Source organism: Typopeltis vanoorti, chromosome 11, assembly GCF_054136105.1.
Source record: "Typopeltis vanoorti isolate ZY-2024b chromosome 11, IOZ_Tvanoo_1.0, whole genome shotgun sequence".
Lineage (NCBI taxonomy): Eukaryota > Metazoa > Arthropoda > Arachnida > Uropygi > Thelyphonidae > Typopeltis > Typopeltis vanoorti.
In genome coordinates this window covers 122,240,300-122,268,173 of record NC_143559.1, presented here as the reverse complement: position 1 = coordinate 122,268,173, position 27,874 = coordinate 122,240,300, and the positions used below count along the sequence as shown (strand labels likewise).

The following is a 27,874-nucleotide window of genomic DNA, read 5'->3' as shown; positions in this document are numbered from 1 at the left end:
GAAGTCAACCGAAGCCAAAAGCTGTGGCTTTTGGCTTCAGTCGACTTCCCAATTTTTTTCCTCTGGCGTGGGTTTGCCATAAAGTCTGTTTCTCAGGGTCAGTATGCTTCTGATTCTCTGCTGACTACCTTTGGCTCCCTTCTGTAATAGCGCTTCGCCTCTCCTGCTTCGGTAGCTAGACCTCACCTGTACACTCGGCAGCCGGATCTCGCCTCCCCTCTGTCAGCAACTGGACCTCACCTCGCCTTCTCTCAACTGCCTCTGATTCTTTGCTGAAAACTGCCCCTAGTTCTCTGCCCGAAAACTGCCCCTAGTTCTCTGCCGAAAAACTGCCCCGATGTTCGACTCTGTCCTCTTTTATTTCTGTCTTTTTGGGACCTTGCACCAAGGATTGTAAACCCCAAAGAAATCGACAGTTCTCCTTGATCTCTTTGTTAAGGCCAGCCCGTTCTTTCTCCTCCATATGGTCTTTTTTCCTTGTCTTGTCGGGCAGCAGAAACTTCTCTGAAACTAGCTGATCTCTTTGATACTAGCTTTGAAGGTGTTCATGCGCAGAGCTTACAAACAACTTTCTCACACACTTAATCATAAACAGCTTTCTTGTGCTCTTATACATATCTATTAAACATTATACAAAGTTCCGATGGCAAAGCTTTGCCTTTGTTTTTGACATTCTAGAAACTTTAGTTCAAACGGTAAATATAATCAATTTCCATAGGGTTATTTACATTAATAAAATACATAGAGACAAACAAGGTTATTTTTATAATAGTTCTCATGAGACTTGACCTCTGTAAAAATCGATGTAAAGCGCTTTGGTATTTTTAAGCTACATTGAGTTTTACACTGCTATGATAAGAAGTAATCTAACATGCAAGGATAAGAAAGTGGTTGTGCCACTGTATAAGGCAATGGTCAGACCACACTTGGATTATTGTGCTCAGATCTGTTCACCTGGTTTTTAGTGTGATGTAGAGACGACTGATTAAGACAATATTAGGACTTTGGAATGCTGACTATGGAGAGTGGTTGAAGAAATGTGGATTGCAGAGTTTGGTGGATAGGAGGAAGAGAGGTGATATGATAGAGATGTTTAAGTTAGTGAGCGGATTTTATCAAATTAATCCAGAGGGGATTATAAAAAGAGTAGAAGGTGAGAAGGGAAGTACCAAAGGTTATTCCTGAAAGTTATGTAAAAGTGTGGTGAAGCAGATTTTTTACTTGGGGAATGCATTACCAGAATGTGTGTTGTTAATGCAAGTAGTGTTAAGGACTTTAAGATTCTATATAATAAATATATTGTCAGTTGAATGAACCTCCCACGATGAGTCTATTGACTCCATGGAGAGTGTAATAATAATAATATATGTAGTACCTGTTCTGTTTTCTTGAAAGCATAACACAAAGATAATACTAAAATTCCCTTTTTCTCTTTTGGAAACTTTGTTATCATTGAACACATAAAAAGTTCATCTCCTACTTGTTTAAAAATCTAACTAGGAAAGACTGCTGCTCACGCTATCTTAAAAAGGAACTGTCTGTTGTTTGGTAAAGGCTATATAATCTTTGTAAGCAGTTTTATCCACATTTGAACTTGGCTTCTTTTAAAAGAAATTTCGTTCATTAATTTGGGAAAACTGTTTTGTTTTCCTTCTAACAGTTCTCCACCTCTTTTGACTTAAAATAAAAAAAATGTCCTTCTACACTATATTTCTCCCCAAAATTTTCAAGACATTTTCTGATTTGATTAAAGCACTTCTTTTTTTTTTCCCTCTGACTATATTAACCACCCTATTCAAAAGTACAAATATTGTGCAAGTGCACTACTACCTGGTGTTGCAAAACAACTTGACAGTGATAATGAAAACAAAATTATCACATATCATAATCAAAGCTACAGTTCTTTAATTACATAAAAACTTAGCTGGAAAGTTCAATATTTTCTTCTCCTCCTCTCAAGTTTTTTCAAGTTGCAGAAATAAAACTAAATCTCAGGTGAGTCCTTTTTACAAGTTTGATAATAATCAATATTATAATTAAACAGCTTGTGACATGCCATAAGCTATACATGTTTCTCTTTTACAAAGCATTATTAAAGTGATACTGACTAGGGTGAGGAGTGGGTTCTTTGCATGGAGGGTGGTTGAACCATGGAATGCATTGCCTGATAGAGTGGTAAGAGCGAGAACGGTCAATGAGTTTAAGGAGTGGTATGATAGACTTTGTGTTTCCTAGGAAGGACCTCCTAAAACTTTTCCTTTCCTTTTGTTTCTTTTTAATTAAAAAAAAAAATGACCACTGCACAATTTAGAAAATATAAAAAAAATCTGCTGTTGCTAAGTAGTAGATATTCTACATCTGCAGAGTTCTTTTAGTTGTCATTGATAGCCGAGCTCAAGGTGTTTATACTTACTGAAAGATAACTGTGCATTATTCATTATGTGTAAGTTACATGTTCAGAGTTTAAAAATTATTTAAGATACATTAAAAATAAATATTTTGATTTATGTATCATGGATCGTCATGTGTAATATGTTTGGAAATTAAACAACAATGTGTAGGTTTATAGAAAGTGGAATCTCTCCTTATATGCAGTCACAAGACAGCCAACTAAAAACTGACTATTAGGATCAGTGTGTGTATGTGTGTGAGAGAGAGTGAGTGAGTTAAAAAAAAAAAATGAAACATATGTGTACGTGTAATTGAAACTTATTTAATTAAATAGTATAGTTCTTAATAATAATTTCCCAGATTTTTGGCATTGAGAGACCATTGTTAAAGTTGAGTTTTGGGTGATGCTGAAGTGCTTCAGAACTTTTTTTAAAGATATGCTCATATTTATGGGAACATCTGTGTAGTAATTTGGTGTTATTCCAAAGGATCCTCTGGCTAGTATTAGAAATCCCATGTTCTGCTAGACCCAGTTTGTTCCATTTCTTGGAAGAAAGTAGGAATGATGTTCAGAAAGGGAAATAGAAACAGACAGGCAAATCAGTCTGTTTGCCCAAAGTAAAATAACTTACAGTTGCATGAGACTAAATAGACTCCAGATAGCAGTGGAAATAGAATTTTATCTTTTGGAGATGGTATCAGTGAATTTATTGAATTTATAAGCTTGAAAGTTGTGGAAATATTGAACTTCTTTAAAGTGCGAGAAATGCATTCTGAAATGCCTTTAATATATGAAATGGTAATTCTGTAACCAACTCTACTGGTTACAACCCCAAACCAGTAGAGTTGATAATCTTCTCTACTGGTTTGGGGTTGTAACCATTGAGAATGTCATTGAGAATGTTATTATTATTATTATTATTATTATTATTATTATTATTATTCAGGCCTCCAAGGAGTCAAAAGACTCATCGAGGGAGGTCGTTCCTAAGACATAAAGTCTGTCAAGACTCATCGAGGGGAGGTCCCCCCCCCTGAGAAACACAAAGTCTATCATACCACTCTTTAAACTCACTGACCGTTCTCGCTCCCACCACTCCATCAGGCAATGCATTCCACGGCTCAACCACCCCCCACACAAAGAAACCACTCCTCAGCTTGCTCACAGTTTCCTTTCATAACTTCCAGGGATGGCCTCTTGTCATCACTCCTTCCCACTGTTCAACCAAGCGAAAGAACTCCCCAGTGTCAACCCTGTAACCACCTCTCAACAGTTTAAAAGTCTCAATCATATCACCTCTCCTTCTTCTATCCACCAAACTCTGCAGTCCACATTCTCTCAGCCGATCCTCATAACTATCCTTGTACAGTCCTGAAACCATCTTTGTCATCCGTCTTTGTATCCTTTCCACAGTTAATTTATCCCCTTCAAATCCTGGGGACCAAATCTGAGAACAATAGTCCAAGTGTGGTCTGATCAGAGACTTATACAACGGAATGATAACCCTCTTATCTCTGCAGGTCAGTGTCCTTCTCATAATAGCAGCAATCCTCTGTGTTACCTTCACCACCTTTGCAATATGTCCCCCTAAACTTCAGGTTTCTATCAATCATCAACCCCAGATCTCTTGTCTCCCCTACTTCCTCCAGTATAACTCCTCCAATAGAGTATGCAGCATCCCATCGATGTTTCCCAAACCTCAAGACCTTCCATTTTGCTGCATTAAACTGACACCCCCATTCATTTGCCCATCTATCTAGCTTATTTAAATCCTCTTGCAGGGCTACCACATCTGCACTATTACTAATAATCCTTCCCAGCTTCGCATCATCTGCAAACAACTGAATATCCCCCTGCAATCCACTGTCTGTGTCATTGATATAAAGGTTAAACAATATAGGGCCTAGTACTGAACCCTGTGGGACCCCACTTGTAACCCTCTGCCTCCTGGAAACTGCTCTACCATACACAACTCTCTGATACCTATCAGACAGCCAATCCTGAATCCAGTTGACCAATCCGACATCCAGACCCATGTGCTGCAACTTAAATATCAGCTTATCATGTGGCACCCTGTCAAATGCCTTTGCCAAGTCTAAGAAAATTGCAGTATATGCCTTTCCCTCATCTAATGTTCTTGAAACTTTATTATAAAAGGCTAGCATATTGCTAAAACAAGAGCGTCCTTTCACAAATCCATGTTGATTCTCACAGATAACATTACCCTCATCTACCCAATGCTGTATACGGTCCCTCACTACTTTCTCCAAGATCTTAACAACTACTGATGACACACAGACTGGCCTATAATTAGACACTTCCAGTCTGTTACCACCCTTATGCAATGGCACTATCTTACCTTCCTTCCATTCCCTGGGCACCTTTGCCAAAGCCAGACTTTCATTGAAAAGCCATGTTAAAGGCACTGTCAATTCCCTAGCACATTCTCTCGAAACTCGTGGTGAAATATCATCCAGTCCCACAGCTTTACTGACATCCAGAGTACTCAGTATCTGAAACACACTCTCCTCCTGTACCTCCAGACCTCGTACCAGTCCTATCCCTCTAGCATTAAAACTGACTCCTCTAGGATGAAATACTCCAATAAAGTGTTCATTGAACAATTCCACTATGTCCTCTACATCAGTCACTCTATTCCCATTTTTATCCCACAATATCATTCTTCCACAGTCATTTCTCCTCCTACTGGCCACATAGCTAAAAAATTCCCTAGGATTTTCTTTGGATCTTAGGGCCAATCTCCTCTCATATTCCAGTTTCGCTTTCCTTACCACACTAGTCACTCTTCTGGCCTGTGTCTTATATTCCTCATGCATCTCTTCACCTGTCTCCTTATATCTCTTCCATAGCCTCTTTTTCGCATGCAATTCCTGTTTAATATTGTTTGTCATCCACTTTACTCCAAATTGCATCCTCTTCTTCACTTGTGGTATACAACTTACCATTGCTGATAACAAATATTCTTTCACAATTTCCCACGCACTAGTGATATCCCGGCCTTCCAATTCCTGCCTCCATGAAACTCGCCAAAGTCGACATCTAAGACTATTATAATCACCTTATAATTCCACATAAGTTCCTGTCTCTTTGATACTCCTGCATGTCTATTCATTTTCCAAGTCAACACCATGTGGTCACTCTCTCCAACTGGTGGGAGAGACATCAACTCAGTTATTATCAACTCTTCTGATGCTATAACCAAATCCAAAACTTTTGAACCTCTTGTTCCCTCTGTTACATGTTGCCTAAGACATTTGTCCCTCAAGAATTCTAGAAATTCCATTCCCCTGTTGCTACATGCATCTTCCTCTCTCCAATTTATACTACTGAAGTTAAAATCTCCCATAACAATCATTCTTCTTGCACTTGCCAAACTTAGCTGTCTAAACATCTCCTGGTCCCCATTCTCTGTGCTCCTGGGTCTGTAGCAACACCCCACTGAATATCCTGTCTTGCCTACCTCTACCTCACACCATACGCTCTCAAAATATTTGTCTCACTTCCTTCCAAATTCTCCACTCTTAGAGGACATAGGTCATCACTTATCATAAGCAGTACCCCACCACCACGCTTTCCCCTCCTATCCTGACGAAAAATGCTATATCCAACGACTTCTATTCCTGTTGCTATATCCCCTTCTGTCAACCACGTCTCAGTGATCGCAATAATTTTTGGCCAGGCTGATGCTATCTGCACCACCAATTCCTCTCCCTTATTCCGGATACTCCTGGCATTAGTATAAAGCATATAAATGCCATTGTTTCTATACCCAGCATTATCCCTTCTAGACTCCACTGGGCTCAATGTTACCTGACATTGTCTCCCTTCTCCTAAGTATCCATTCCCACAAGAGGCCACCCCTGCTATCATCCTCCCTGGGACACACTGACTCATTCAGAACAGCAATCTCTCCAGATGCCTACGTCCTTCCTCATTCAAATGTAAACGGTCTCTCGCATACAATTCCTCTCTTTCCTCAAACGCACTCCAAGCATCCACATATACCAGTCCTCTCTTGTCACACATTCTCGCTGTTATGCCATTCAATATCACCACTCTTCTGCTCAGCTCATCATTATCATACCTAGGCAACACGCACACTATTTTCCTCTCTCTGTCTTCTTCCGTACAGTCTCAAGCAAAAATCTCATATCTCTCGCTGCCCGACTTACATTACCACTCAAGTCATTCGTTCCTACCATCACAATCATCTCATCCACCCTTTCACCTCTCTTAATTGCCATAGCCACCCTTTCTATTGTTCCTCCTGGCAAACACTCCTCACGCATCCTATCTTGAACACCGCAGATCATTGAGTCACCATACATTATACCTCTTACCATTCCCTCGCTCCTATTGTTTCCATTCTCTCCTCTTCTTTCATTCCCATACCTCTCTCTTCTACTGTTTCCATTCTCTCCTCTTCTAGCACTCCCATACATCTCTCTCATTCCCTCTCTCCTACTGTTTCCATTTTCTCCACTTCTAGCACTTCCATATCCCTCTCTCAATCTGTCTCTCCTACTACTGTTTCCATCCTCTCGTCTTCTAGCATTCCCATACCTCTCTCTGATTCCATCTCTCCTACCGTTTCCATTCTCTCCTCTTCTAGCACTTCCATATGTCTCTCTCATTCTGTCTCTCCTACTGTTTCCATCCTCTCGTCTGCTAGCATTCCCATACCTCTCTCTCTCATTCCCTCTCTTCTACTGTTTCCATTCTCTCCTCTTCTAGCACCCCCATACCTCTCCCTAAATTCTCTCTCTCTCCTACTCTGATTCGCCTTGCATTTATCTCTTCCATTCTCCTAATCTTATCTTTCATACTTCTGCTCTCATTCACAAGACATTCCACCTCCTCTTTCAACTCATCTATCTCCCTCTGCAGGTCAATCACTCTTAATCTAAATTCACTCTCCCAAACAAAACCATCTCCTAAACTTTCACAGTCACTCACACCTTCCACACTATCAACTATTATTTTCTCATTCTCTCCTATCACACTACTTGTCTTCCTACATTCATTCCCCGTTCCTGGAGCAACAAAGTCGGATATCGATATATCTAATGTGCTTATTTCCTCCAACTGCCTGCATTTTGCGCACATACGCTCTCCACTCTCTTTAACAAGCCACATATGTAATTCCCGAGACGCATACATGCCGCAAGTACTGCATGCCACAAAGTCCCTTGTGATATTGCTAATAATTGAGTTCTTAAATGGCGGAGGACTTGGCGTTACGCCACTTGCGACTGCTGCTGAATCCACTATCATTCCTTACTGCCGAGTAGCGTAATCTTTAATAATTATTCAATTAATAAATAAGAGGGAAAAAAAGTACAAACATCAGAACATTTAAGTACTAAATATAATTAAATAAAATGAAATATAACTAAATACAGTAACTTAGCTTCGTTTTGTCTTCCACCGTTACGCGTTCGATTCCGACGGTACCAAAATATATTATATCGCGACAGCAACTAACTTCCAAAAAACAACCACTGAAGTACACTCGTATTCAGAGAAACAATTTAGCACTCAAAAACGTAGAAAAACGGGGAAAAAAGCGGACTATTCACCGATTAAAAATCACTTTCTTCTGCACAGCTCAAATTCACCGCCACGTGCTACGCCGACGCTAGCACGGGGAAAAAAGAAGGCATTTAATAATGTTTTTTTTTTTTTTTTTTTTTTTTTTTTTTTTTTTTTTTTTTTTTTAAGATCAGTTTTATAAATCAAGGAGTGATACAAGCTCATCCAGAGCTGGCTTTTACAGACAACCATGCCTGCATTGGGATTCGAACCCATGACCTGTTAGTTGAAGAGTGGGTATGCTATCTACTTGGCCAACCAAGCTGGCTTTTTTTGTGAGGGATGGTGAGCCGAAGTCTGGATATATCAATCCACAAAGGAAGGTTTGTGAAAAACAGATGATAAGAAACCATCCAATTCTCTTTTTATAAGAACATCAAAGAAAGATGTAGTTCCATTTGATTCAAGTTCCACAGCAAAATTAATTCTTTGGTGAAGGTTATTGATTTTTTGTAAGACAACATCTTGTTGTTCATGGGAATTATTCCAAACAGCAAAGATGTCATCCATGTAGTGAAGCCATATTGAAAGTTTTGAAATGATCATTAATTTTTTTTCTTCTAGTTATTCTAAATAGAAGTTTGCAAGGATTGGAGATATTGAAGAGCCCATTGGAATACCTTCAATTTGTCAGTAAAGGTTTTCCTTCCAGCTAAAAAATCCAGAATTCATGATGAACTTGAAGAGGTCTAGAATATCCGAAGGAAACTTAGATGATAAAAATTGTAGGGTGTCAGCTAAAGGAACATTTGTAAAAAGTGAAGCTATGACAAACTTTACTAGTAAATCTGTGAAGTCTCAAATCATTAATTTTTGACATAAAGTTGCTTACATTTTAATATAAAAAAGGAATATCCAGTTAAGAGAGAGAGAGAGGGGGGGGGGAGATTTGAAAGAAACTTTGTATGTTTGTATGTTGAAAGAAATTTTGTATGTAGAACTATCTATGCAATCACCAATTGGAGAAGAGGCTATCCTGGTTTATGCAACTTGAATAAGCCATAATTTCTAGGTGGTCTTACACAGTATGGTTTTAGTTTTTGAACTCTATCCAGATCAAGTGAAAATACATCATATAATAAAGAATTAACTTTGTGATTATGATGATGATGTGTTAGATGTATTTATGCTTCACATGTGTAATAAGATATTTTTTTTTTCACTGCATGCATACACGCCCATTCCAGTTGATCCTAATAGTATTGGTGTTTGCCTGGCTGTGTCATGACTACATATAAGGAGAGATTCCATTCTCCATATACATTCATTGTTGTTTAATTTTTTTTCATTTCCAACTGTATTACACTAATGGTAATCCATAATATGTGAATCAAAATATTCATAGTTAATCTATTATAATTAATAATTTTTCAACTGTGTCTATGTGTAACTTATGCAGAATAACCCCAAGCTGTTAAATGATTTCACAGGTGAGAGGAAGAGAGCAGCAGACAGCTGCTTCCATTTTGTGGTTCTAAACCTGAACAGGTATATGTTATCATCTGAAATAATTCATACAGTCGATTTTTTTTTAAGTTGTGGTGTTAAAAACATGAGTTTCTGGGAAGAAAACTCTACTTGCAGAGAACTACTGGCTAGGTAGTTCTTCTCTGCAACTAGAATCAAATTATTATTTCCATTCTTGTAGCATTTTAGCTCTGTGGTAAGCCAACACCATTTCCACAGAGCTACATAGGCATACCCTCTTATACTAATATTTTTATTTCATTGTTTGTATGATATCTATTGGACTCACATTCTTTTGCAGGCAGTAAGCTAGTAGTCCAGAAGGGCTAACACCGAAATAACAGTTCATTTTGCACAATGCCTGCATTTAATGACTATATTTATTTTCATGACTGTAGGGCAGAGGAAGTTAAAGAACAGTCATTTTTCTCAGGAATTGATTGGCAACTGGTATATCTCCAAAAATATCCTCCCCCTTTAATCCCACCTCGTGGAGAAGTTAATGCTGCCGATGCCTTTGATATTGGATCTTTTGATGAGGAAGACACCAAGGGTATCAAGGTAAATATTCATGTTAGTTAGTATTTTCAGAAGATTTTAGAAGAAAGATCATTCTCTAGAATGATCTGTTCTTGTATTTAGGAATAATAACTATAGATTACTTACTTGAAGATTTTTTTTTTAATGTTCTCCACAGTGTGATTTCAAATAAAATAATAACGAGCATAAATGACAAAACAATTAATAAAGTCAATATAGAATCATAGGCAGTACAGTGGTATGGTCTAATTATAACTGTCCAATTAATTTAGTCCTATTGCGATTTATTATTATTTTTTTTTAAATGTAACAGCTGTGAGAAGTAGCATTGCTTAATACTTAATTATTAGGCCAGTGTTGTCCCTTGAACCACCAGTGGAGATCTGATGAACACCTGGAAATGTCAGTGGAAGAACTTAAATATGAAGAATGCATTCTGAGTGCAATGTCACAAATATTGCAACATTGGGTACCTTCAAAAAAAGAACATGTAAGAAAGTTTTAAAGTGAATAAAAGTTGAGCAGCTCTCAGATGTGAACTGTAGACTAAAATACATAAACATGATTGAAGAAAAATTGAAAGAGTTTGAGAACAGGAACCAAACCTTGGAGATCCAGTGACAAGCCTTGAAGAAAACCCTGATTGATTCAGCCAGAGAGGCATGTGGTGAGGTTGTCTGCAAGGATAGAAAAATCAGAACTCCATGGTGGACACAGGAAGTTAAAGAGGCAGTGAAGGAAAAGAAGAAAGCATATCAAAAGTTCCTGGCAAATAAGTCAGCTTGCGCTCTTAGAGAATACAGAGACAAATGTAAGAAAGCTAAACACTGTGTAAAATTAGCTAAACAAAAGTCATGGTAAGACTTTGGTAAGAACATAGAAAATAAATATCAAGAAGGTGGCAAGATATTCTGGAGGTTGTTGAAGAAGCTCAGAAATGGAGGAAAGAGTGCTGTAAAAGGAGTGAGAGATGATAAAGGTGACATGAAAACTGGAGAAAAAGATATCATTGAAGTATGGAGTAACTACTTTGAAAAATTGCTAAATGAAACAAGCAGTGATAACATGGTAAAAAACACTCAACAGGCATACAGTCAGGAATATGTATCCATACTTGAAGTAGAAAAAGCCATCAAAGGCTTGAAATGTGGAAAGATAGCAGGAGTAGATGATATTTGATCAGAAATGCTGAATTATGGAAGGATGAATTCCTGATGATTGGAGTAGAGCTCTCATAGTACCCATATATAAAAAGGGAAATAAAACTGAATGTGAGAATTACAGAGGTATTTCCCTACTGAGTGTTCCTGGCAAGATCTATGCAAGTATACTTGAGAAACGGTTGAGAAGAATTGTGGAAGAAAAGCTTGGTGAAGAACAAGCTGGATTCAGGCCAAATAGAGGCTGTCAGGATCAGATCTTCACTTTACGACAAATAGTCGAGAAAGCATAGGAATATAACAAAGATCTGTATTTAAGTTGTGTCGATTTGGAGAAGGCATATGACAAGGTGCCAAGAGAGAGGCTGTACAATACTCTGCAGTTATATGGTGTCAGTGGGGCATTATATCAAGCAATACTTAGTCTTTGAGTTGTAAGTCAGAGTTAGAATTGAAGGAGGTACAGGAAGATGGTTTAATGTTAAATCTGGTGTTAGACAAGGATGTACATTATCCCCACTGTTATTCATTATCTATATGGATTACATTATGAAGGAAAGTGGTATTAAAACTGATATCAAAATTGGAAATGTTAATGTCAGCTCTTTGCTTTATGCAGATGATGTTATACTTCTAAATAAATCTGCTGCAAGTCTGCAAGATTCCCTGACTAAATTGAATAACTGTTGTAATAGACATGGTATGAAGGTCAGCAATAACAAGACAAAGACAATGAAAATAGGGCAGATGCATTGAAAATGTCAACTGCGTTATGAATGGAGAACCTGTGGAACAAGTAAAACATTTCAGCTACTAGGCACAATTTTTAGTGAAGATGATAAATTAAATATGGAAATAGACAACAGAATCAACAAAGCTGGTATGGCAGGAAGTCAGTTGAATAAATTCATATGGAATAAGAGAGAAATTAGTCAGAACACTAAATTAGCTGTATACAAGACAGTGTTCAAACCAGTTTTAACATGGATCTGAGAGCTATGTTAGAAGTAAAACACTTGACCAAAGACTAGAGACCGCAGATATGAGAGTCCTGAGAAAGATTGCGTGAAGAGATGGCATCAGTGGCAATATCATATTAAAAACGATTATATTAGGAAAGCACTTGACATTGTCATCATCCAAGACTGCATTAGCAGAGCTAATCTCAGGTGGTATGGTCACTTAAACAGAATGGGAAAGGAAAGATTAGCAAAACAAGTGTTCTCTGCCTGGTTGGCAGGAAAATGACCCAGAGGAAGAACCAAGATATAGGTAGATTGATACGGTAAAAGGTGCCTTAGAAGATACAAATATAAGATCTGATAATATCTTGACAAGTAACAGACTGATTTGGAGGAAAATTGTAGATAGGAAGTTGGTAATGATGTAAATTTTTCATGTAGTACTATCATATCCTGTACACCCCTTGAGGGTACATGGCAGGAATTTGATGATGATGATGGCAAACAGCATTTATTTTATTGGCAAATTTTTGGAGGTTCATTATTGAACCAAACATTCCACAAAGAAGTTGAAAATCTGTATCACACCATACCATGCTGAAGGCTTAGGATGAATGTTGCAGAGAAGACATTATTCAAAAGTCGCCATGAAGTAGGTAACCAAAAGTGGGGAAAGTGAGCTTTTCATCGCTGTCTGATTTGTTTCTAAAGTTTATTTTGACAACTATAATAAATAATAAATTACAAAATTAATTAGCATCATCATCAAATTCCTGACATATATCCTCAGAGAGTATACAGGAAATTATCATTGTACTACATGAAAAAGTTACATCTTACCAGGAACACTTAGCAAGTAAATTATTTTGTAATTCTCACATTCAGTTTTACTTCCATTTTTATAGATGGGCACTATGTGCACTCTACTCTAATAATCTGGAATTCAAATTTCTGACCAGGCCTTGTGAATACAGTGAGCCACTTTTATACCTCTATATTTGAGCATTTCTGGTCAAATATCATCTACTCCAACTGTCTTTCCAGATTTCAGGTTTTTGATAGCTTTTTCTACTTCAAGTATTGATATATATATCTGACGGCATTCCTCTTGAGTGTTGAGTGTTTTCTACTACTGCTGTCACTGCTTGTTTCATTTAGCATTCTTTCAAAGTCATTATCTTTATATAAAGATATAAATGAAGATAAAAATATCTTTATCTTCAATTTTCACATCACCATTATCATCTCTTATACCTTTTACAGTACTTTTTCCTCCATTTCTAAGTTTTTTACAGCCTTCAGAATATTTTACATCTTTCTGATATTTATTTCCTGTTTTCTTAGAAAGTTTTCCCATGGCTTTTGTTTATCTAGTTTTATACAGTGCTTCACTTTCTTACATTTTTCTCTGTATTCTCTGACTTACTTGCCAGGAACTTTTGATATGCTTTCTTCTTTTCCTTGACTACTTCTTTAACTTCTTGAGTTCGCCATGGAGTTCTGATTTTTTATCCTGACAGATTACCTCACCACATGACTCTGGTTGAATCAGTCAATATTTTCTTCAGGGTTTGTCACTGAATCTCCAAGGTTTGGTTCTTGTTTTCAAACTCTTTCATTTTTTCTTAAATTATGTTTGTGTATTTGAGTCTACTGTTCACTTCTGAAAGCAGCTCAACTTTTATTTTATTTTTTTTTAACTTTCTTACACACTTCTTTTCAATATGAAATTCAATTTTTCCTGCTCAAAACTATATAGTGATCACTTCCTATTTCAAATCCTCCATATACTCTTGTGTCCTGAACTAGTGAGAAAACATTGCTATCAACTATAACTTACTCAGTGAAACTTTTCTTATTCCTTGTTTTTTTTTCTCCATATAAATTTGTGCACATTCTTATGTTGGAACATGGTGTTAGTAATAACTAGTCCATGTCCTGAGTAGAAATCTAGCAGGTAGTTACCATTATTATTAGTTTTGCTCTTTTCTCCAAAATTTCCCAAAACATTATTTATATGTCTGATAATTAGATCCCCAACAAGGACCAACTTTTCCTTTTTCATTGTATCAGTTGCTTTCTCTAAAGCCTCAAAAAAAATTTCTCCACTTCTACCTTAGTAGAACCTTCTGTGGGACCATAGGCACAAATAAATCTCATTATTCAGTTCCACATTCTGATATTTGCCTGCATCACTCTACTTGATATTGCCTGCCATTCAAGAAGATTATTCTCATATTTAGAATTGAATACAATAGCTACTCCTTCTTTTCCTTGATTGCTATTAGCCAAATATAACATCTTGTATTTGTTGCTTAGAAAGATTTCACCTGTTTTTATTTTTGTTTTCTTTGTTTCAGTAACACCTATTATGTCAATCTGGTACTTAGCCAACTCTTCTACTAGTTCCATTTCTTTTCCATTGATGCTTCTTATGTTGAAAGTTTTTTTTAACTTGTTTATACTATAAATTAAGGATACCAAGAAATTATATTCTTATATAAGTGAAGTAGATATTAGATCCAGTATTTTTTCAAAGCTGAATGTAGAAACTATGAAAGTTTCATAAGTTGGCCATAGAGCTTGCGGGAATACATTCCTCATCATCCCCCAGTTGCCTTAGTATGGACTACTTAGAAAAACATGATCGCTGCCCAAGCACCTGTATGTTCACCTTTTATTAGTCCATTTTGATAAGGTACCAGGCAGAAACTTTTCAAGAGCAAAAACTCACATTCAATACTAAGGAACTTGAAATGTCAGAGAAATGTATTTTCCATAAGCGAACTCTTGGTCGGTGTGTAAAGACTTCAAAACAGCTGTCAGGCCGATGAAACTTTATCAAAATGGACTAATAAAAGGTGAACGTATGGGTGCTTGGGCAGCAGTGGTGTTCTTTAAAGTAATCCATGCTAAGGCAACTTGGGGATACTGAGGAATGTATTCCTGCAAGCTCTATGGTCAACTTACAAAACTTTTATAGTTTCTACATTCAGTTTTGAAATAATGCTGGATCTAATATCCACTTCACTTATATAATTTTACATCACCGAACTGAAGCCTTTTTGGCTCTTTATTTGAGTAATTATATTCTTGATTTTAATACTTTATTGAAGTGCAAGCAAAAACAATGTTTTGCACATGAAGTATCTCTACTATTCACCCTGATTCCCTGATGAAAATAATGGAGCTTTGTTTATCTGGGTGACGCTGCCATGTTGCACCATCATTTTTCATTGTGGTTTCAGCCAATTAAGAATACAGTTTGGTCGGCTAAATCTCAAATTGTCAACCCATCCTTGTACCTTCAATATTCAAGTAGATACCTAACAGGATATGCCACAAATAGGTAAGGGTTGGACATTAGGTCAAGAAGCCCTGGTTGGTTCTCTGTATATTTTAAAAGTCTATGTAGAGGTTGCCTCCTAGTTATCCATTGGCCTTTATACACAACAAAATTAAAAGTTTTGGTAATATTGTGGGAAATTTGCTTTAAAATTTCAAATTTTCCACAATGTTATTTATTAGTATTTCATAATAATACACTGCATTTTCTTTAAGCATATGTATTGAAGATTGCAAAGGTATCTTGGTCAGTACTGAAACAAAGTCCAGGTTAATTAGAATATCTGTTGAGGTAATCGTAGTTCAGAAATTTTTGTTTTAAAATTCAGTGTATTTTTGATGCACAAAGGAGATATGATAACATAGATCTCTTAGCAAGTTTGCAATTGGGACAGATAGTATGAAATACTACAGGTCTTAATGAAGTACTATTTTAACCTAAATGAATGTCCATAGTATTTTGACAATTTGAAATATAAGTAGACATTTAAGAAAAAAAATTAATCATTAGATTAATTTTCTCGTAAATGCACACAAGTCACAAGCAGTGTAACCAATTAATCAACAATGCAAATGTCTCACTCACATAAGAATAAAGTATATCAGCACTGTCCAAACTGCTCTTTGGGAAGATCATACAGATTGCATGTTCTTCTCAAAATGCAAAATAGCAGAATTTCCACATTATATAGGTCCACTGGTATCAGATCAGCCTTTCACCTAATTAATAAATTTGTATCCTTTCTAGGATCTGCAAAGGACAAACTTCTCCTTTGGTTTACCTTGGCATAAAATTTCCTGTGCCTGTGGTCTATCATATTTTGCCCAACCAGCAAAACTGTGGCTGTTCATCATAAGGACTATATTGAATTCCATGAGCTGGAACAATCTGGACTTGCAAAATATGCCAATCTCTTTTTAGCATAGGATTCTGTGGAAAAAGAGTGAATTCTTACATGAAAGCTTTTTTTTTTTTTTTTTAATGAACAGTTATATGAAGAAAACTGAAGCTTTTCTACATCTGAATAGATCTAATAGAATTATTCCTCTAATGGAAAATTGTTGTTTTGCTTCACATAGCTTGCTCTAGTTATTTCTTTATTTTATTTTATTTTTTTTTATTAATATATAAATATGGCATTAGGACTTTAGAGCAGTTTGGGCCCTACTTTACTTTATTCTCATATAACTGATGCATTTGCAATATTGATTCTTCAGCTATGTTGCTTTGTGCCTTGGTACTTGGGTGAAAATTTTATGCAGATAAAACTTCTAATGTAAGTCTTCTGTCCATTATATTAATTTTTCATCAAATGTTCACAGTAAGTACCTAGTTTCATTTTGAATTCAGTATCCCATTTGGTCACTTTCACCTAGGAGTTGTTCTCTCTGTAATTCTGACTTTTAATAAGATCAGTGATATGCAGATAATATGTGGAATAGTTACTGAGCATTAAACATGAACCTGAATATGAAGTTGAAAAAGTTGATCAGTCGATTAAATTTTCATCATAAGTCTAATAAAATTTAGCATATCTTTATCCAAGTTAATGATGTTATTACAAAAATTTATTCAATTAGGCAACTGTTGCCCATCATCATCTACCATAGTGAATATCAACAAATTATTATTATTATTATTATTATTATTATTATTATTATTATATGACACCTCCAGGGAGTCCAATGACTCATCGAGGGAGGACACCTACTCTACAACTCTCAAACATTTCCAGCCATCTTCTCACAAGAAGAACTGAAAGATACACAACCTTTCTTGGTTATGCAGTCTCTCCCAGAATAACATTGCTCATTGAAGTTTCTCATTGTTACTACTTCTGTCATGTATTCTTGTGCTGTTATTCTGTCTGTCAAGTCATATGTCCAGTGATACTTGGGTGAAAATTCAATAAATAAAAAAAATATATAATTTTATATAAATAATCTGTAGTTAATTATTCTTGTATATTATGTCATTAAGTAAAAATACAAGTTAATTCTAGTATTGTAAATGTGATTTTCTCTCTCTGTGTGTGTGTGTGTGGGGGGGGGGACTTTTCTAATAGCAATTCAGTACGTTAAATTGATCAAAAATTCCTTAACATATCTATCTGAACATTTTTAGCTAACATACTCTTCATTTATGACTTTATGACTTCTCTTTGTGAAGTGCATCAGTTGTTCATTGTTAATCTTTAAGTGATTGTGCTCTCGTTCTAGATATTTTTTGAAGTATTTAATAAAGTAGTTATATAGCTTTGTAGTTTATGGGCTCTGAAATGATTAAGTTGTCATACATATTATTAATTGAAAAACACTGAGCATGAAATTGACATCTATTTTTTCCTATCAGATATACAGATTCTGGACAAAATATCATATTGTTTTGTGAATCTGAATAAAATCATTAAAATAGTATTTTATTCTTTTTATTTTTTGGGGGGGGGGGAGTATTTTTGACATAGTGGAATATTCTGTACTCAGTCTAGAATACAATAGGTGTGGTGAGTATATGTTGTCAGAACACTTTTACAAGTCTTAAAGCGCTTGTGCTACGAAAGAATGGTGTAAGAAATTGTGAATGCCTTGTTGGAGAATCATTATTTCTGAAAGTCATTGAACTTAGTTAAATATTTTCAAAGAACTAATTTGAAATATCAATAATTGTTCTTCAAAAATGTCAAATTTTTTAAAATAAGAATAATCTTAATACAACTCAATGAAGTTTCATGAGAAACTTCATTGAGTTGTATTAGGATTTTTATTGTTATGTGTTATATTGTTATGTTACAATGGTGTCCAAAACCTAAGGATGAAAATAACACTATTTCTGAAGATTACAGCCTCAAATTCAGCTGATTCAGCTTGGCAATTTATATAACTGACAATTTTGAGTAGAAAGTGGGTACACATTCAAATTTTCAAATTGAATGCAAAGGGGTAATGTGGTGGCCCTCAATAGGGTACAAGGCAAAAGGCTGCACTAAGCGAATTGTGTTTGAAGGAAGCTCTTTTTGTAAAGAAATAAAGTTGCAAACTTGGATGTCTTGTAATATGTCAAAGATATCATCTAGATGATTTTGCATGAGGAAGAATTATTGGAAAGCTTGAAGAAAGCCATATATTTAGTGATATTACCAGAGAGTTTGGACTCTCATATAGTATTGTATCCAGGCTCTGGGCAGAATTTCAAACCAATGCAATTTGTTTCAGGCATTTGCTAAGAGGTTGCTCTCGCTCTACAATGGAGAATGAAGACAAATTTTTTGTTATAACAACAACAAAATGTAATCGATGCACCACTATAGCTTAGTTTGCAAGTCCGCTCCATTCAAGCACAGTATGTGGATATCTCAACAAACTGTGGCAAGACATCTGCCAAAAGTTGCCTATATGATTGAAAGCCTGTAGTCTGCATCCCTTTATCCAGCTCATCATAGAGCATGTTTTCAGTGATATCCATAAAAATTGGACAAAACACCAATGAGCTAATGCTCTCTTTACAGATGAGTCATTTTAGTCTTTCCTCCAATTCTAAATGATACTTGATATGGTGTAAAAGTGGTACTGCTTACCATCATGAGAATGTTCTTGAAAGGCAGTGCTGGAGTCATGGTGTGGGGAGGCATTATGCTTAATGGACACACCAAGGTACACATCGTACACAAGCAATGGAGATGCTTCTGGAGACTGAGGATATTAATCAAATCAAGTGGCCAGCACTCTCTCCAGATCTCAATCGCATAGAACATATTTGGGATGATAGGGAGATGCACTGCTGCTTGAAATTCCCTTCCAGAAAACAAACAAGGGCTTATCTTTGCTCTGAAGGAGAAGTGGACAAGTCTGCCTTAAGTACTTCTGAATCACTTGGTGCTAAGAATGATACAATTGTGAGAGCTGCATTGCAGTTCGGGGTGGACATATTCCATACTGAAATGTTTCTTCGCATAGTTTACTGTAAACACTATACATTAATTCCTTAACTTTCCTGCAGCATGACTGCAGGAAAGGTACCCAGAGAATGGAAGGAAGGTAAGATAGTGCCGATTTTGCATAAGGACGGTAGCTGACTGGAAGTGTCTAATTATAGGCCTGTTTATGTGTCATCAGTAGTTGTTAAGGTCTTGGAGAAATTAGTGAGGGACTATATACAGCGTTGGGCAGATGAGGGTAATGTTATCTGTGAGAATCAACATTGATTTGTTAAGGGACGCTCTTGCTTTAGTAATATGATTACCTTTTATAATAAAGTGACAAGCAGTTGATGAAGGAAAGGCATATACTGCCATTTTTTTTAATTTTGCAAAGGCGTTTGACAGGGTGCCACATGATAAGCTGATAATTAAGTTGCAGCACATGGGGTTAAATGTCAGGTTAGTCAAATGGATTCAGGATTGGCTGACTGATAGGTATCAGAGAGTTGTGTATGGTGGGGCAATATCAAGGAATCAGAAGGTTACAAGTGGGGTTCCACAGTGCTCAGTACTGAGACCTGTATTGTTCAACCTTTATATCAATGATATTGTCAATGGATTGCAAGGGGACATTCAGTTGTTTGCGAATGATGTAAAGCAGGGAAGGGTTATCAGTAATAGTGTAGATGTGGCAGCCCTGAGAGAGGATTTTAATAAACTAGACAGATGGGCAAATGAATGGGGGGTGTCAGTTCAATGCAGCAGAATGTCTTGAGGTTTGGGATCCATCGATTGGAGGAGGTAGGGGAGACAAGAGATCTGGGGGTGATGATTGACAGAAAACTGAAATTCGGGAAGCATATTGAAAAGGTGGTGAGGGTAACTCAGAGGATTGCTGCAATACTGAGAAGGACGCTGACCTGCAGAGATAAAAGAGTTATCATTCCGTTGTATAACAATCTGATCAGATCACACTTGGACTATTGTTGTCAAATTTGATCCCCAGGATTTAAAGGGGATAAATTGACTGTGGAAAGGGAACAGAGGCAGATAACAAAGATGGTTTCAGGACTGTACAATGTTAGTTATGAGGATCAACTGAGGAAATGTGGACTGCAGAGTTTGGTGGATAGAAGGAGGAGGAGAGGTGATATGATTGAGACTTTTAAACTGTTGAGAGGCAGTTACAGGGTAGACATTGGAGAGTTCTTTCACTTAGTGGAACAGTGGGAAGGAGCGATGACAAGTGGCCATATCCCTGGAAGTTACGAAAGGAGGCTGTGTGCAAGAGGGTGAGGAGTGATTTCTTTGCATGGAGGGTGGTTGAACCTTGGAATGCATTGCCTGAGAGTGGTTCGAGCAGGAACGGTCAATGAGTTCAAGGAGTGGTATATTAAACTTTGTGTTTCCTAAAAATGACCTCCCATGATGAGTCTTTTGACTCCATGGAGGCCTGGATAATAATAATAATCATAATAATTTTTTAATATGCTAGCAATAAATTTATGTTCACATTTGGTTGTATTAATGAATTGTTTTTCATATACAGGTAAAAATGTAGTTCATCCTTAACTTTTAGACACCAATGTACTTTATTATTAATTTCTCAATCCCTGAGAAATTAATCTATTAAATTAGGTTCTGTTTCTTCTATTTATGCTTTCAACTTTGTAATTCAAATTCAATGCTTAATAGTAAACTCTTAATTTCACCTTGTGATATTGCACTCTAATTAGCATAACCAGAAACTTTGTGAATAGTCCCAATAAATACGTATCAAAGTATGTATCAAATAAGGGGAAAAAATAAGTAAAGCACAAAATTTTTATACATATCAAAAGACTTAGGTGTTGTTGATTATTCATATTAGTGCTTCACACTAAAAACTACACCAAGAGATGAAAAAAAATTGATTTCTTGAACTTACTAATATTTAACTGCTTTTAGTAAGTTAGTTTTCATTATATTAAAGTAATTGCATCTACTGTAAGCTGCATAGTAGAAGGATGCCTATCAGCAACTCTGAGTTTCAAATTATGTTAGTAACTCTCAGTATTCCATTAGTTTTGGAAATACATTCTATATCATTATAGTGATATTTAGTGTTCAGGAAATAATATTCTGTTATGGAATGCTATTTTCATTCATAAAAATGGGCATAATGATAAGCCTCATCTGATTAACAACAGTTACTTCCAGAAACCATAATTCAACCATAAGTCAGTTTTACAAGTATGGCTGAAATGAAATTCCTCTGTTGCAAGTTGATTTGAAATTGTTAAGCAGTAATATGATCTGCTGCTGTGCAGTATATACTTCATTCATTCATATACTCTTACCCCATACAAATTATGCTCATATTATGAAAATTGAATTTAGTTCTTTGTGAATTGTGTTGTTCATACATTTTAGCTATTTAGCAAATCTTCGAAGCCCCGTTTTTTGAAGATTTGCTCCAGTGAACAACAGTGGCGGCCGGTGAAAATTTTAAGTGGGGGTGCTGCATATACAAAATAAAAAAAATACTTCATATTTTCCTAATCAGTAACCAATTTATTAATAAGTAAATTTACATATTTGATGAATATATAAATTTACATACTTCAAGAATTTTGAGACTCGCTGATATTCATTTACACTTGTTACTGCACAGAACAAGTGAATCCAACACTGCTCGTTGCTACAGATAAATTGTATGCTTGTGCGCATTATTTCTGTGAGATACGAAACTTTTATTATTGGTGTGTGTTTGTGGTGAGGGTGATCTGACACTGCTCAATGAGCAGTGTCGAATTCACTTATTACGTGCAGTGACAAGTGCAAACGAACATCGGCAAGTCTAGCCACAACTGATCAAACATGATAATTCTGACACTGTGTTAGATCGCAGTGCATTTGTTTCATAATCTAAAGCGTTAATCGAACAATTCCAGTTATTAACTATTCAATCAATGTTGAAACATAAGCTGTAACCTTTAACATGTGGTATTGCATTTATATAATGTTGTAAGTATTGTTATTATTCATAAAATTTAATTTTTTTGTTTTTTCCTTGGGCGTGCTGCAGTGTCGCAGTGCTTATGTACAAGCCACCACTGGTGAATAAGCACTTAAAGATGAATTAAAAGTTATCAGCAATAACTTTGTGAAAAATGACTACAGCAAAACTACTATCAACAAAATTCTTCCCAAGACTCCACTTTAAAATATATATAAACTAAATTACAATAAAATTGTAGTCATTTCATACATTAATGGGTTCTCAGACAATAGAATACTGCAGAAATACAACCTTAATGCCATCTTTTTACCTCCTGCAAGTGAAAGAACTTATTCAACTCATTCAAGGATCCATATTCCTTGCTGGCCCACCCTGGAGTATATCGTATTCATTGCATCTGTGATTTGCCTTATATAGGTGAAACAGGATGCATAATTCCTAGCAGAAAACAGGAACATTAAATTGAACAACTATGGTAAATCTGGCCTTTCTGATCAAACCCTGAATACTGTACATAGAATTAACTGGAAAGGCACCTGTTGTTTACACACCAAAACGTGGTATGAACATAAATTTAAGGAGGCCTGTGAAATTCTTATCACCCACCCTAATCTTACATTCACATTCTGGGGATTCTAAAAATCCCCAGGAAGTGAATGATGTATATTCTACCCACATAACCTTTTGGTCTAAGAGTTAGTTATAATTAGGACTGTAAGTAATCTAGGATCTTAACTCTAATTCAGTGTTTCTCAATGTTTTTTGGATCATGCCCCACCTCAATGTCTCAAAAATCTTGATGTCCCACCTCAACGTCTCAAAGATTTTGATGCCCCCCCCCTAGCATAATAGTCAGCCAAGTTCTGAAAAAGTATAGTATAAATATGTACATGTACATTTTCTAATTGCTCCCCTGTGGGGCATATGCCCCACGTTGAGAAACACTGATCTAATTTAACAACACTCATGTTAAATTATGAATATGCCACCACTTTTAGAATATTATTATTATAATTTTGCTGTATTAGAACTATGTGAATTTGTTTTCTGATGATGTTATAAATAGAATATCACTTTAATGTAGTTTTTTTTCACTATAGGTCAGGCCAGTAGAATAACAGTTGATCATATCGTTGTCACTTTAACATGCTGTTTGAAATGTAATGTTGCTTGCCTTTGTATATATATATATATGCGTGTGTGTGTGTATACTCCAGATGATGACCTTAATATGAAGGTCAAAACATTGGGAAATTGAAGTGATTATTCCTAACACAGTCGTAGTCTCTATAATTTTACCGAAACGATCTCAGATAATACTATTTGTTTACTTCCCACAATCCCATTTTTGGATCTTATAATTCTTGCTGCATGTGAAATATACTGAAAGAAGAAGTATCTTCCAATTCCATTCTTAAACCATTGAGAAGTTTAAAGTTAACATCAGTATGTTCTTGATATACTTCAGTAATTATTATTATGCAAAATGATTCTAAGTAGTTAAAGGAAGCATGAGATGCAGTGTTCTAGGCAAAGAAAGAGGTAATTTCATAATAACACCATAATAACATCAGTCATCTATGGAGGAGTTGGAAGAGAAGAATGAAACTAGGACCTCACCTTTGTCTTTAAGTGATGTTGCAATGCTACCATTAGGGTGGATAAAGGAGGTAACACAGATGGACAAAAGTTACACCACTTCTGGCAAGGGACCAGAAAGCATGACTGCCAGTGGCACTTGTTTTGTTTCTGTTTTTGAAATTCAATATTTTTGACATTTGCTGTGCAACGGTTTCTAGTCTTCTGTGAGGTGGCTCATTGAATCCTAGTCTTCTATGTGGTGGTGCATTTGTCGCCCAAGTGATGCTACTTTCAGTGTCTTCACAAACATCTTGCTCACTAGGTCATATGATTTTGCTTATGTCTCAGCTATTGGGAAGCAGGCTACAGTCGTATACTTTACCAAAAATTGGAATAAAAGATGTATGTAGATGTATGACAAACATAACCAAATGTTGATTTGGTTATGTTTGTCAAAACAATATTCTGCTGTAAGAAGAACATATCAGCAGCAGCAGTGCTTGTAGTTTTCCCTATTATTAGATGACTAATGAGTCCATTAAGCTTGACCGTGCCTCATGGTTAAAGTCATTGGTGGAAACAATTTTTCATTTAGCAACAACAAGAATTGGCAAGATGTACATACCTTCCTCCATTGTTGTAATTAAAATACCTATAGAGATTTTTGTGCTGAGTACATGAAATAAACATCAAGCAGAAAAGAAATCTCAATTTCATCACACCACTGATAAACTTATCTGATCTAAGATTACTGCATTTTTCTTTGGCTGTCATAACACCAACCAGTCAGAAATCATAGAGAACACAGTGTATGCCTTACTGTGATATAAAATGAACAGCTGATGGATACAAGAAAAAGAATAACTAGAGAGATATGTTTATATATATAAATGGATATAGAAGAAGGAAAGGGAGCATGGTAAATAATTCCCTTTAAAAAAATTCTTCTTCTTCTTTGAGTGCCATCTCCTATCGGAGGTCGGCGACCACCTTGGCAAATTTTGAGCGATTCTCAGCTATTCTGAGCAGTCTCTCAGAGTTCATATCAGTCCACTGTCTGATATCTGCCAGCCAAGATTTTCTTCGTCTTCCTTGTCCTCTTCTTCCATTTATCTTCCCTTTTTTAATCAATTTAAGTATCTTATATTTTTCATTACGAAGTAGGTGACCAAGATATGCAGTTTTCCTTCTTTTTATGGTATCTAAAAGTTCACGTGATTTCCCCATTTGTTTCAGTACTTCCTGATTGGACGTTTTTGCTGTCCATGGGATTTTTAACATTCGTCTGTATAACCACATCTCAAAGGCTTCAAGTCTTTTTATTGATGTTGTCTTCAAGGTCCAAGTTTCTGCACCGTACAGCAGTACAGACCATACATAGCATTTAACCATGCGTACTCTAAGCTCTAAGTTTAAACTGCGGTTACACAGTGTTGATTTCATCAAGAGAAAATTTTTTCTTGCCATTTCAATTCTAACTTTTATTTCCATTTCTGGATTGCAATCTTCATTTAACCAGCATCCGAGATATTTAAACTTTGCCACTCTTTCTATTTGTTTCCTATTTAAAGAAAGTGCTAAATTAAGAATTGGTTTCTTACTTATGACCATGAATTTAGTTTTGGTGATATTTATTTTTAATCCCATTTTTTCACTCTCTGCATTTATTAGCTTCAAAAGATTTTGAAGATCCTGAATATTGTCAGTCAGAAGAGCTGTATCATCGGCATATCAGATGTTACTGATGATTTCACCATTTACACTAATCCCTTCCTTTCTTCCTTCCAAGACTTTTTGAAATATGGCTTCTGAGTAGATCTTAAAAAGAAGAGGTGACAGCACACATCCTTGCCTTACTCCTCGTTTGATGTTAATGGAGTCTGTAATAATGTCATCAACTTGAACAGATGCCTTTTGGTTCCAATATAAATTTTCAGTGATCCTGATGTCTTTACCATCTAATCCAATTCTTTTTAATAGTACAATCATTTTAGCATGTTGGACTTTGTCAAATGCTTTCTCGAAGTCGATGAAGCAAATAAATATTACCTTGTTTTGGTCAATACATTTTTGAAATAAGATCTGAGAACAGAAAAGGGCCTCTCTTGTTCCCAAGCCGTTTCTAAAGCCGAATTGGGTATCACTGATGGTGTCTTCACATTTTCTGTATATTCTTTTTTGAATTATTTTCAGAAACATTTTGAGAACGTGACTCATTAGGCTGATCATTCTATAGTCATTACAAGTTTTTGCATTTACTTTTTTAGGTAGCATGATGAAGGTCGACTGCAACCAGTCTTGAGGGATTATGCTTGTATCGTAGATCTTATTAAATAGCTTTACTAATATGTTAATGTTGTCACCTTCTAATAACTTTACTATTTCTGCTGGTATTCTATCTGGTCCTGGGGCTTTACCATTTTTAGCTGAGTTCAATGCACATTCTACCTCTGATTTTAGAATGCATGGACCTTCCATATGTTCATAAGTATTTTCTGGGTTCTGTCTGTCATCAGTAAAGAGTTCTTCTATATATTTCACCCATTCTTGTATTTTGTCATCCTTTTTGGATATAATTTCTCCCATTTTGTTTCGAAGGATACAGAATTGTTTTTTCTTATATATATACCTAAGGTCTCTTTCATCTTTTTGTGTAGATTAAAATTGTCATGTTTTTCCAGTAGAATTTCTATTTCTTTACATTTTTCATTCATCCAGATTTCTTTTGCTTTTTTGATCTTGTGTTTAATAATTTTCTGAACCTCTGTATATTTTGTTGGATTATGATTTTTATATGATCTGCATTGATCCACGAGAGAAAGAATTTCATCAGTCATCCATTCTTTCTTTTTTACTGCTCTATTAGGACATAAGGTATTGGTACATTTCTCTATGAAGACAGATTTCAATTTGTCCCACGATTCATCAACCCTCATGATGTCATCATTCTTGATAAGTGCTAGCTCTTGATTCAGATCTTGACTCAATTTGCTTCTTATCTCTGTGTTTTTTAATTTTCCCAAATCAAACCTTTTTTGTTGATGTTTCTTAAGCATAGCTTTCAGTCTAAGTTGTAACTCTGCCACCAGGGTTATGATCAGAAGCAATATCTGCACTAGGATAGGTTTTTGTACTCTTTATAGAACTTCGAAATCATTGATTAATTAATAAGTAATCAATTTGGTTTCTGACTATATTCCCATTATTATCCTGTGGTGATCGCCAAGTATACAATCGAGGTGGTAGCTTAAACCATGTGTTTGTGATTATTAGCTCCTCTTCCTGGCAGAATTGAAAAAGACGGTCATCTCTCTCATTTCTTCTGCCCAGTCCATGTTCGCCAACTACATCTCCACTTCTACCTTTCCCAACTTTAGCATTGAAATCACCCATGACTATGTTAATATCATGCTTTTTTGTATTTTTTATTAGTTCTTTTAATTGGTCATAAAATTCTTCAATCTCGGTATCATTCTTGTCAGCAGTAGAGGCATAGACTTGTATAAGATTAACATCTAGTGGTTGTCCTTTCAGTTTTAATAACATCATCCTATCTGAGTAAGGGATGAAGCTCAACAGTGACTTATTGATCTCTTTGTTTATTATTATTCCAACTCAGTTTTGATGGTTGTTTTCACAACTTCCAGAGTGATACATTGTCATGTCATTGACTTGAGTTTTGCCTGATCCTGGCCACCTAACTTCACTCATTCCTAAAATTCCAATTTCAAGTCTTTTCATTTCTTGGATAGCATTTCTTAGCTTACCTGCTTCATACAAGGTTCTGACATTCCAGGTTCCTAGTTTTACTGAGCGCACCATGTTGAGCCCGGGGATTCTTCGCACCCCTGTCCTATTTAAGGGACGCCGGTAACTCGGGGCTAAAGGAAATAAAT

The 27,874-nt window shown here is 35.9% G+C and overlaps 1 protein-coding gene across 1 annotated transcript in view; it reads left to right on the top strand.

Moving 5' to 3' along the window:
• Gprk1 (G protein-coupled receptor kinase 1) overlaps nucleotides 1-27,874 on the top strand; it is a 598,843-nt gene that overhangs the window by 448,505 nt on the left and 122,464 nt on the right. Inside the window, exon 16 of the mRNA XM_090400057.1 lies at nucleotides 9,871-10,033. Within this exon, the coding sequence (XP_090256183.1) occupies nucleotides 9,871-10,033 (163 nt within the window). The remainder of the gene's footprint in view (nucleotides 1-9,870; nucleotides 10,034-27,874) is intronic.